Below are 12,764 nucleotides of genomic sequence, written 5' to 3'. Positions count from 1 at the left end.
CAAGTGTTGTGGAATAAGTTCCAAGACTTCTCTTCAACAAGAAAAGCTCGGTCTAGCTTTGGGAGCTAGAGTTAGAGTGGAAGCTAGAGCTATTTCATTCTGCTATTTTACTAATTTCTACTTTTATAAAATAAATATAATAATAAAATTACTTGAGTTCCTTATAAGATTATTAAAAAGTAACTAACTTCACCAATATATTTGTCAGCAGAAGCCACAGCCTCCGGTGCTCTAAAGGCTGGAGTCCCAACTGCTCCTGATAATCTTCCAGCCCCAGCAAGTTCTCCGCAAGCTCCTAAGTCTGCAACCTGCACTCTGCCCTCACCCAGGAGAAGATTGGCTGGTTTGATATCCCGGTGAGCAATGCGTTGAAAGTGTACTGAGGCAATCATAAAATAAAACTATTAATGGTGTATTAGCATTAATCCCAATTTGGGATTTGGTTGTCAGTTTATTTCCATTAATTACTTTGAAATTTAAGAAAAGATTTAATACGTATTTTAAGCTTATTTTAGTTTTATCATCCATTAAACTTTACTTTCTACTAGATTGTAAGTTACTTTAAAATCATGTATGTTTTTCAAAAGATCAGTAGCTATATTATGTTTAAAAAATACTCACAATACTCAATACCCAATAGAGCATCCCTAAAGTATTTCCTAGCTACGTCTTCACTCAAGGGATTTTCGGTCGGTATGTCAATCACCGGCCCTCCCTCTAAAAGCTGGAACACGAGATACAGCTGGTCTTCTGCTGGGTCATCTAGAACCTAAGGTAAATTAATGTGTTGTTTTATTTTTACTTTAGATAATTAATTAAATGTTTCTTTTGGTACCATTTCCTACTTTTCTTATCACTTCATGACATTTGAAATATTATGTAGTTATTTTCTTATTTCTATATTTGGCGTGTAAATCATTTACGCCGGTAAATGATTTACACACCATGCCTATATTTAAAGAATCGTTATTGTACATCAGTAACCGAACGTTTTTATAATGGCCTATAAGTTTTTACAACCTATACACAAATGTTTTTATAGTTATGCTGTTAAATTACGCCTCGTAGATCTATTGTCAGTACGAAATTTGTTTCTTGTATAATGTAACCGGAAATAAATATAAGAAAAAAAGTAATATGTTCTTTTGAATGACAGACATTGCGATGTTGCTTTTTTTTCCAACACTAATGTTTGTTCAGTCCAAAATTCGACCATAAACATCGTGAAAATTTGAGGAAATATTCTTATGATATGAATTTTTACAGACATTTGTTTTATGCTGTTTTTTTTGTATAACGTGAATAACAGCTTTCAGTAGCTCCAAAAAAGAAAATCATTTGATTAACAGAGGAGAAAATAGTACTAAACTATTATTTCGTTTTCTGTTGTCGGTTTGATTAAAAGTCAAATCAATACACAAATATTTTGATATAGAGGATCACAAGCGAATTTAATTAGCGTAATGAGTGCAAATATGGTTGCAAATTATGCGGTTAGGCAACATGTTAATACTATGCGGTTCGCGCTATAAATTATGTTTAGTGAACCAGTTTTTATCAATTAGATACGATTAGATTGGATTGTACATGATATGTTCAAAAAATAATTATTTTATGTATTGCTCTTATAAAATTTTTATTTTAAAGTGTACCTACATAAGGTTTGATTTTAATTTTTTTATTGTATATTTACTTTAATTTATTACTAGTCAATAAACTTGACGAAGAACCCTCTTAGGTACTTGTTAGTTAGTTATTGGATATTATTATCTAAGAAATGTTAATATAGGCTTAAATTAGGTTAATGGTTTATTAAGATGGTCGTCGCGTCCGTGATCTATGTGATGGTGTCAGAACCGTAACACAAATACAGAAGCTCAAATCATAACAATGACCTGGTTTTTATGATTATGTTTACAAAAAAATCTCTTGTCGTTACTTTATAAGCCAGTTATTGTATTATTGTTTATTTGTATACTGGATACAAAGTAGAAAACAGCTTACTTCAACGAGCTTCACTACATTTGGGTGATCTAGTTTTTTCAGTACGGCGATCTCCCGGTACACCCTCTGCAAAGGGTCGGGTGGAGGACCGGGCCCCGGTCTTCTAGGTGGAGTTCTACCAAAGAGGCCAGCTCGTCGCATCAGCTTACGTTTGGACAGGATTTTCATAGCCTATAACAAATCATAAATTAAAATTATATTTTGTAAGACTTAGAAAATTATTTTTAAGAAAATAATAGAGATTTCCTTTGTTTGTGGTCTATTTTTCTATTTCTGGTACAATAGTCGTAAAATTGAATTGGAACTGTATATTTATATATCGTTAAAATGAAATTGTCATTCGTCCGTTTTCGTTATACATTTTTCTATATGTTTTTACACGTTATTTACATTAAACATAATTGTTATTACATAAGAAGTGTTTTAATGGCGAAGAACTAATCAACTTTATATTTAGTTTTTTTTAGTCTCAGTTATTAATTATTATTAATAAACATTATCTTTGAATTTATTCATTCATATTCATTATTTTCATAGATCTATGGTTATTATTGTTTTGATAAAATATTTAATATAAAATCGAATACAAATATATTCAAATTGTGTTTTGAACTAATTACTAGCAGATTAATAAACCAGATGTTTTTACAGGATATGATAATGACTATGTCTTCTTGCCATTTTCAGGTAGACAAGCCTGTGTACAGCTTCTGTGCATATGTATTTGAACAAACACTAGTGCAACTATAAAATCAAAATAGTTTAGGTACAGGACCAATTATTTCACGTGCTTTCCGAGGCATGGGAGTGTTTCACACTGCTTACTTCCGGACTACGGGCTGCTACTGAGAATTTTCGACTGATAACCCGTTATTCGTAGGGCCGATCTGAAGTTTGAACTCACGACTTTGGGGTCTGTTTTATGAAATTTATCAATTTTTACCTTTACCATACCCCTTACATTATTTTACATTACCCCTCCCAAGGGGTGAATTAAAAAAGTAACCTATGTCCGTCTCCGGGACTCAAACTATCTCCATACAAAATTTCATCTAAATCCGTTCAGCGGTTGCATGCAAGCATGAAGAGATAAGAGATAGAGTTACTTTCGCATTAATAATATTAGTAAAGATTGTTAATAAGGTCAGTGTATTAATAAACACCGTATAAACTCCTAATTATACGTACATAAGTAGTATACACGATAGTTAAGTGGAATAAGGATACTGCATGGTTCTCGTTAGGAACGTTAAATAAATTCAGCCCGAAGCGTTAATCGGACTCTCATTACAGATGAATAGGTACATTGTGACTAAAAACTTTTCGTTCTATCTTACTTTAACTAACTTTAATTTTGAGGACATTTGTGCAAAATTTAAGATAGAATTGAATTTTTAATAAGAATAATATTCAACAATGCAATTGTAGTACTTCAAGTTCTTTGTTACAGTTTTAATAGAAATTTCGGACAAAGGGATTTGACGTTCAGGTGACTTTATAACTTTACCTACAATTCAACATCACTGTCTCTTGTTTGCGAATTCATTTTTATGGTTAGCTATAAGTATACTCCAAAAACAAATTATTAAAAAAAACTACGTTATGAGCCCTTTTTGATCTTGGTATTCACGTACAGAAGATTTTAATGGAGGCCGACGAAAAATGGGTCATTTGATAGTAAGTGGTCACTTTCACAAACCACTTCTTACACTGTAAATGCAGTAGAGTAATTGTTGAGTGGGTGCTACCCAAGCAGACGGGCCCGGCTAAAACACAAGCAACAGGGTTTTGTTTACTTGGTACATAATAGCTCGCAAGTGGTGCTCGGTTGAAAAGCCGAGAAAAGGCGGTTAATCTGTGGTTAAGTGAACGAGGGCTCGAGGATCCCAGGACAAAGTCCATTAATATGACTGTGTAGAACTTGGTCTAACAAATCAATAAATAAATACCTACCTCCTACCTAAGTTTACACTCGTTCGTTCGTTAGATTCACAAATGATGACAGATTTTATTTCTGTAATTTTATGCCAATCTCTGTTAATATCTAACTATAAATTTCCATATAATATCCGAGGTGCAAATATTTTCTTTCCATAAATAATACATGATTAATAAATGCTCTCGGTCACCGTGTGCATTGAATTATCTTGTCTCGTAGGATCAATTAGTTATACTTAAGTAAACTGTTTGTGATCGCTCACTGTGAACTTAGCCATATATTGATAATATATTGACAGGATTTATTTATTATTTTATTTAAGCAACAAAAAGCAAGATGTTACAGCACTTTTTAATATTGAATGAAGAAAGGTAAATAAAGGTTCACCACGCAAGATAGCATCGAGGGCGAGTTTCCACAAAATATGTTCCAAAACTAACTATTGCTAGGTTAAGCACTATAGTAACGAGGGAAAAAGTAATGATTTAAAGTAGGTGTTCTCTTTGAAAGAGACGTTAATTATTCCGAAAACGCTGTTACCACGAATTAACCGTACTGATCCCCTTTGCTGGTCATTTATATATACCTCAAATATAGTTAGAAAAACTTCAATAGAAATTGCATATTTGTACATGCAGATAAACGACTACTTAAGACAATCTTCTAAATAATTTAAGTAAATTAAATTATTATACGTATTTAAATTATCAACTGCTTAGAGTATTTCAAATAGAATACGAACTTATTATATTTTTATCCGGCTGTTTTCATCTTTAACTAAGAGTTAAGATTGTGTCGTAGTTAGAATCGACATACAATAATCCGATTGATTGATTTTTCGTAAATTATTGATTTTATCTTTTTTAAATCATTAAATATATAAAATTACTATTATGAGAATACCTTTGTGCAATCTCTTTTAAAGAGAGGGCGAGGACTTAATGAAGTAAGAGGAAAAATAATTTTATAGAAAATGTGAAAGAGCTTTAACTTACATAATGAGTGTCATCTTCTTCGCTGTAGGCTAACTTGACGATGCCGTAGGAACCCTAGAAAAAAAACTTATCAAATTTTTTCGTTTCAGTGATCAACTTACTGTATGCTGTTTTAGTATCAAAATTGTTCTACATAAATAGACAATAGAAAGGAACTGTAAAAAAACGGTGTGATCTCGTTTCAAAGTCGAATAAAAAATATAAAACGAAAATATGATAAAAGTTTAAATGTACATAAATAATTTAGTCCCAAGAATTTCCTCCCGTTCATTGAAAGAAAATGAATTGATAATAGAAATGCAACCCAATTAAAACGTAATTTAAAAAATACTGAAATGAATACTTATTTAGACGATTAGATTTCTAATTATAAAGTTCAAATTTGAAAATGTTTTAACTATTAGTTTTTAACCCTGTTTATCTATTAGGTAATAAAACACTATATAGATATGTATTTATTACTGTTACGTGCAAATGGACCATCTTATAGTAAGTGGTAACCATCGACATTGGCGCCGTGAGAAATATTAACCATTCCTTACAACCCCAAAGCACCATCAACTTTGGGAACGGAATTGTTGTCCCACGGGCTCACTCACCCTTCAAATCGGTACACAAAAATATTGAGTATAGATGTTTGGCTGTATGTATTAATGCGGTGTACTTACCTAGACTGGCTTGCAAAACCCTACAACCGAGTAAAACAAATCATAGACTATCATTACGTTTGAAGTAGTTAGACATATTCGTAACAGAAAGGCCTCATATTGAAGGTTCTTACAAATATACTTGATCTCTTAAAAAGCGGTGTTTCAATATGATTTCGTGATAAAAGAACAAGATAGTCCTTATCCCTAAAACAACTCCAATTTGGTCGACAGATCTCGAAATCCGTTTAACTAAAAGGGAAATCCTTTGCCTAGCGTGAAATAATACCGCTGCCGAAGTTATCAGAATTATTACAAATTTATAGCTCTTTGATAGTTCCACGACGGTCTGCATTCATTAAAATTTCAAATTCTATTATAGTTTGTGCAAACTTAATGAGACTCTCACTCTATGTCTTTAGAAACTTATTATTACTTGAATTGTAATTTATACACGTAATTTTAAAATAATAATAGAGTATTAATATTTTTGTAATATTAGTGAGGTTTGAAAACAATTTCAATTTTATTTACGATAATGTTAAAATAATTTCGTAAGCTTTTTGTAACCAAATTTAAGAGTGTCACTTTATGTATTTTTAAATATATTATAATTTAGTATTTAGAATGAATAGCAAAAATAAAAGAAAATATAAAGCAGTCATCCGTTTCAATAATAAATTGAATACGTCGTCAGAGTTCTTTATACTTATGATTAACTAGGTTTTGTGCGATTATATTTCTACAAAATAGTTGAATATAAGATTTAAAAACAGAAAATGTTTCTGCGCGTGAATTTGCGTATTTGTATAAGTGAACATCTTTCTACTCAAAAAATTATATATTTTTGTAACCTGTCCAATAGGCTCCAGAAGTCTGTACTGATTAAGCTGGACATATCCAGATGCCTGTGCGAGAGACACTCTTCTGGATTCTCTAGGTATCCGTCTGGCTTTCGGAGACCCTTGGCCGCTACTTTCCGCAGATTTGGCAGCATGTGACCGTAGAAGTGAAGATCGATCAGTTGCTGGATAGGCTGACAACCTGAATTAGAAAAAAACTAAATGTAATTATTATCTATATCTATTAATAATATAAAACAAAGTCCCTTTCAGTATCTTTTTTTTATATTGTCCGGACAGACATATGACTCCACTCCACCTGATGGTAAGTGGAAGTGGAGTCCAAACGCGAAGACAACCAGTACAGTCAGCTAGAATGAGCTGCACTAGTCACCCTTGCCATGCCAGCCCGCAAGATGCCTCTTCACGCCTATTTTTCTGTATATCTAGTAACTTCTTATAATCCATACAATCGATTTTGATGCGGTTTTTACAATAGAAAGAGTGATAAACGAGAAAAGTTTGTATATATTTTAATTTTCTTTTTTAAATTTGGATATTAAAGAGTCCCACAGTAAACTCCGCGATAGCATTTGTACTTACGATACGGTACCCTCGTAATAACTATTTTAATCTATTACAAATCAAAATTATTATATTATTTAGTTATTATGGGCATTTAATACAGATTAAATTTGTTTTTATAACTTTTGAATTGAAGATATCACTGTTTCTTAATTGAGTGTAATAAAAAATATCGTTCACTGCCAGACGGGTGATCGGTTAACAGTAAACTTTTGACATTGGCAGTTCAAATTATTTGAATTTGAATTTATAACCCATGAACAATGGGACACATTTCGGTCTGTTTCACAATAAAAATATTCATTGTGAAACATAGATTATTAATTATATTTCTCATTGATGATGTACAACATATACCCACTAAATATTTTCTTGCTAAGCGCTCTCTCCGTTTTGTTTATAAATAAATTGCACTCGTCCGAAGCTGGGCCATAATAAGCGTCGTTTTTTTATTGACATCATAAATTTGATTTGCAGCGCTCGTTCAAAATATGTCACGCCTAGTGGCTTTGGTGTATCTCGTTGAAAAAATATTTTATTAAGGGAAAAGTGAAGCTCTTCTAATACACTCATAGAATATTTAAATATTCGCTTAAATTGTATTCGATAAGTATTTCAAGAGACGACCGATGTAGGTCGCAGCTTCAGACCAGATCACACCCTCTGATGTAGTTTATTTTATCTTTACCTACACAAGGCCAGTGGGTGGAAAAGTGTAAAGTTCATGCATAATTCATGGACAATTTATTTTTAGCAGAGGACACCGTGAAGGAAAAATCCACGCTTAAAATATTGCCCATTATTTTATTTTTATAAAGGTATTAGCTAACAAAATAATGTTCTTTTATCAAAACAAAAAAATATCAATCCTTAAGTTCCTTTCATAACTCATTCAAAACGCTGATAGACTCATGACAACTTTAACTTGATGACTTTTTTCTTACATAAACTTAGTTATATTTATTTACTTTATACTTTATTATAAAACAAGTAAAAGTTTTGTAGTTTATTTTTTTCCAAACATATTAAGCGTATCTTATGAATAGGTTTCATGTCCATACTTCGTAAGAAGTAGTTTTATTATTTTGTAAGATCTCCAGAGAGATACGGGCCAATTGATTTTAAAAGTAACTGTAATGGATAGTTGCTTTTAAATTAATTCGATTAATGTTTTTAAGGTTTCCTATTTCATGTGGCAAAACGATCAAATATATAGGTAGTTTGGTCCTAAAAATGCGTTCCAAAAAAAACAATATTCAAATATACATTATTCAAGGCCTCTAAAAGTACTTTTGAGTTTTCATTTTGCAAGTTTTATCACCGGTTCGGAATGTAGATACAAGCGAAGAGACTAGCAATAAAGGCAACAGTTACTCTTTTCCGCCATATAAATTCCATTGGTTTGTTAATTATATAATTAACAAAACAATTAACTTATAATTCATAATATAATTTATATAACTTTTGGAGTAGTAGTGCAAAAAGCTTAATTAAAAGTACAACACCTCGCCTTATTGTGTCCACTTATTATCGTGACAGGAGGGCCGGTTCGGTTTTTGCCCAGAGGATCGGAATTGCGATTCAACCGAGAAATACGACTAGCATTCTGGATCTACGGCCTATATATATCTAGCGACTAGACCAACTATAAATAGGCAGTGAGATACATAATATATAAAGCGTTATTGTTGGAAATATTACCTTGATGGTAAGTGTTGATGGCTCAAAAAGTTTTCTACGCAATCATATATGTAGATGTTCTGCGAATGAATAGAATACGAACGAGGACAGCCATTAATCTAGCATATACTCGATTGTAAAAACGTTTTATATAATGTAACTAGAATACGTATGATGTATTTGTTCTGTTGTTGTGAAATTATATCTCCAAATTAATTTTAAAAAATTACCATTTTAATTTAAGATTTTCCTCAAACAAACGGTATGTTACCAGCATACTATAATTTTCATAATTTACAAGGGCTTTGTTTCGTAAACATTATGTAATTAAACTTTGGCAAGATAAATAAGATTCGTGTTATAATAATAAGGCTTGGTTAGAGTAATTATCGCGAAGCAAAGGTGTATCATCTTAACCTAGCGTTTGTGTTTGTTTTAATTTTATCTGTGTTTATTCTACGTCATCTTTTAGGGTTTGTAATAATAACAGAGACACGTACATGATTATTAAAATATTTTTACCGATCCTAGAATAATCCTAGAATTAATAGATCCTAGAAGATGAGCAAGCGTGGATATTTTGTATATTATTGAAATATTTTTAGGCATATTTCAAAGGAGACTCAAATTTTTTTCTTATGTTTAAAATTTATAGCTATTTTTGTAAGAACTCACTCCGTATTTTATTTGTAAATTAATTGATCTTTTAAATGTTATAATTATAATAGTTAATGACGCATATCAATTTTTGACATTTGATGATAGTGTTCTGCGGAGAGTTTCGAGTTCTTTCTTTAGAAAAAGTCCGACAGATTTGTAGTAGTTGTACGAGTATGTAGTAACGAGTTTACTTATATATCTAAAGATCTAGAATGATCTAGACCACGATCGTAAATAAGTATATTATTGCGTAAAATTAATTATTATACTTGTCTCGAATAATCTGTTTTAATATTTGCCAACTGAAACGACTATAGACCAAAAACATGTATTGTATAAAATTCCGGCGCTGAGGTCATTCTGACGTATGGTTTAATTGGTAGAAGACCTTGGACGCTATTATTAAATGCCATAAAAGCAAGCAAATGATAATTATCGGGAATCAGCGATACAAATTATTGATATTCCGATAGATATATAAAACAAAATTGTATTGCTTTATTTACAAACCCTTACATAATCTTACATTTTATTACATATACCTAAAGATTAATATTGTAATTCAGTGTGAAGTTATAAAAAGTAAATTGTGAATAGGTTTTGTCTGTAATTAGTCTTCGTCGTGCGGTCTATCGTGGTCCGACGAGACGAAAGATGTTGTTACTGCTTCTGATAATTCTTTTCTAAATCGAATTTCTAAAAGTTCCTCGTATTTTACTCTGTGTCACAAAATCAATGCAAGTTTCTAGTTTCTATCTCCAATAATTTGGCTCGTCGCTTCACCCTGAGTCTGTTTGTTGTCCCTGCGGTTTTACAAACTGTTCCAGCACGTCGGACAATTACGTTGAGTGCTGTAAATGGTGTTCTGAACAAACCCACTAAATATTGGATGTATCGAATATTTTGACAGATACAACATTTTTTAATCTTAAGAAACCTTTAACTTGTATCTATAACATATATTATTTAGTTTTATTTGATGAAAAAGAAAAAATAATTAAAAAATATCATAGTGAATTTTATCTGATATATGATCATTTTATCTGATATGATAATAATGTTTTTTTTTAGAAAAATGTTTCATCTATTCATGTTTTTATTTGTATGTACCTATGTTATATATTTTTCTATTGGATTGGGAACAAATAAAAATATCGACTGCAAACCAATTTCATCCGACGCGTAATTGTACATTTCAAGCTCATTGTAAGCTATATATTCAAGTTTTCATTTAATTTAATTTAGCGAAAAAACTGCATATAACAAAATATTGCCTCCACCGTATTTTTGGTTCTTAAAAAACTCAATGTCAATAAAATACATATGCTTATTGTTTATTGCATCAAATAGTAAAAAAAAATTAGTTTAAATTATTAAAACAGAGACACCGCGCTTTTCAAGGAGCTGAGAAATTCTAGGATTGCGAGTTTTCTAATAAATCTAATAATCTATCTTCCTTAGCATAAAGATCTATCGAGACTATATGCGAGCAGTTATTAGTTATAAAGATAATAATGAAATGACGTAGTAGGTATAGCGGACACTATATATATAGTATTTTTTATGAATAATACGAATGTAACGGAGCCAGTATATGAAAATGGGAAGTTGAAGGCATACGTGTAGGAATCTGTTCAGAAAGGAATATATAAATAAATATATTATTCTAAATATTTTTTTTTACTATATAAATAAATATATTATACTTAATAGTATACACATAAAAGTTAAATATAGAACTGTACAAATCATGACCGCGTGGAATGGTGGCGACAATACCAGCAGTGTTATAAAATAATAATAATAAAATATGTACTTTTATTGTATTTGGATTTATGGCTAATCACTAAATTGGCGGCACGGAATGTAAGATTTTAGTAATACATCTGCAGGTATCCTAATTTTCAAAATTATATTAATTGTGTCACCTGTCTCCATCAGATTGTTGCCACCGCGTAGCACCCTCGTGGCCCCTTTTCGCTTCTCCAACAACATCGACGGCCGAGTGTCTGAAATCAAAATGTTTTCTTTATAGCTAATTCATTCTGATACACAAATCGCATTATATAACAATAGCAACAGGAATACAAATTATTATGATATAAAAGGGCAACTTTACTTCAAATGAAATATATTCTAAACTTTAACCTAAGAAGCGCTTCCCAATGAATTTTAATTTGGGATACAAATTATAAAAAATACATACATTAAATTTGATTAAAAGTACTATACAGAGCAGGGCCGGACCGTAAGTTTAGGGGGCCCTGGGCTAACTCTACTTAGGGGCCCACCTAAGACATATCTGAACATAGACTCGAATTAAATTAGCGTTTAATTAATTGCAGGACTCGCAGGACTGCAAACCATACGATCGGTTTAATTTAATAAAGTTATGAATTCTTTCGCATTATCGTCTATTTTTTACTTTGTCTTGACTTAGCTGGGGGCCCCTTGAATCCACGGGGCCCTGGGCTGATGCCCAAAAAGCCATATGGTAGATCCGGCCCTGATACAGAGTTAATATTGTATAAAAACAATATGTTATTTGCAATTCAACAAAGGTGACGTATTATTACATAGAAATGAATAAATAAATTTTTCGATAACATTATTTTCATGATTGCTAACATTTTGACGACCTCCGTGGTCGAGTGATGTGTACACCGGTTTTCATGGGTACGCCACTCCGAGGTCCCGGGTTCGATACCCGGCCGAGTCGGTGTAGAAAAAGTTCATTAGTTTTCTATGTTGTCTCGGGTCTGGGTGTTTGTGGTACCGTCGTTACTTCTGATTTTCCATAACACAAGTGCTTTAGCTACTTACATTGGGATCAGAGTAATGTATGTGATGTTGTCCAATATTTATTTATATTTATATTATTTATTTTGTACAAATTGCATTCGTACAAAATACATTATCATATAATATAATTATTGAATACTGTCATGGACTTGTCAGTGCAACTAGTTACGTGGAAGTTTTCTACGCCTAGAAATGTCGACGCACGCGAGCCAATTACGGAGCCAACTTCTTTGCGGTTGATTGGTGATTTACGGTCCTCAAGATGTTTTGAATTTTAAAAATTTATACCAACAGAGAATATAAAAAAAGTATAGAAAAAATATGTACAAATTTATAAATATTAAATAATATACAAAATTAAACCATAGCAGGAATTCTGGATGTGAATTAAGCTTCGAGTCTATTCCTCAAGAGAGCCTCCCAGCAGTGGGATACCAACAGGCTGTTTTAACAATAGTTAAAGATAATTCATCAAGAAAACTTAACAATGGAACAGGTCGTTTTGATCTACAAAATCTATATAACGGTTTAATTTATTAAGGATATAATATTATTATGCATCAACTGGTAAGTGTTAATCCTCTCATGACAGTCTTCTCCTCTGCGGCTG

General features: G+C 31.7%; 1 protein-coding gene across 2 annotated transcripts in view; it reads right to left on the bottom strand.

Annotated features, from left to right (window-relative positions):
• The window catches only part of LOC113404615 (calcium/calmodulin-dependent protein kinase kinase 1), a 177,094-nt gene that overhangs the window by 4,660 nt on the left and 159,670 nt on the right, over nucleotides 1–12,764 (bottom strand). For both annotated transcript variants that reach the window (XM_064218251.1, XM_026645549.2), the window contains 6 exons: nucleotides 11,281–11,361; nucleotides 6,440–6,629; nucleotides 4,939–4,992; nucleotides 2,005–2,175; nucleotides 622–769; nucleotides 189–379 (listed from right to left, as the gene is read on the bottom strand). In XM_064218251.1, coding sequence (XP_064074321.1) covers nucleotides 189–379; nucleotides 622–769; nucleotides 2,005–2,175; nucleotides 4,939–4,992; nucleotides 6,440–6,629; nucleotides 11,281–11,361 — 835 coding nt within the window. The remainder of the gene's footprint in view (nucleotides 1–188; nucleotides 380–621; nucleotides 770–2,004; nucleotides 2,176–4,938; nucleotides 4,993–6,439; nucleotides 6,630–11,280; nucleotides 11,362–12,764) is intronic.

The sequence above is a fragment of the Vanessa tameamea genome, chromosome 21, assembly GCF_037043105.1.
Source record: "Vanessa tameamea isolate UH-Manoa-2023 chromosome 21, ilVanTame1 primary haplotype, whole genome shotgun sequence".
NCBI classification, from domain to species: Eukaryota; Metazoa; Arthropoda; class Insecta; order Lepidoptera; family Nymphalidae; genus Vanessa; species Vanessa tameamea.
The sequence above is the reverse complement of the archived record's forward strand: the minus strand, read 5'-3'. Positions and strand labels throughout refer to the sequence as shown.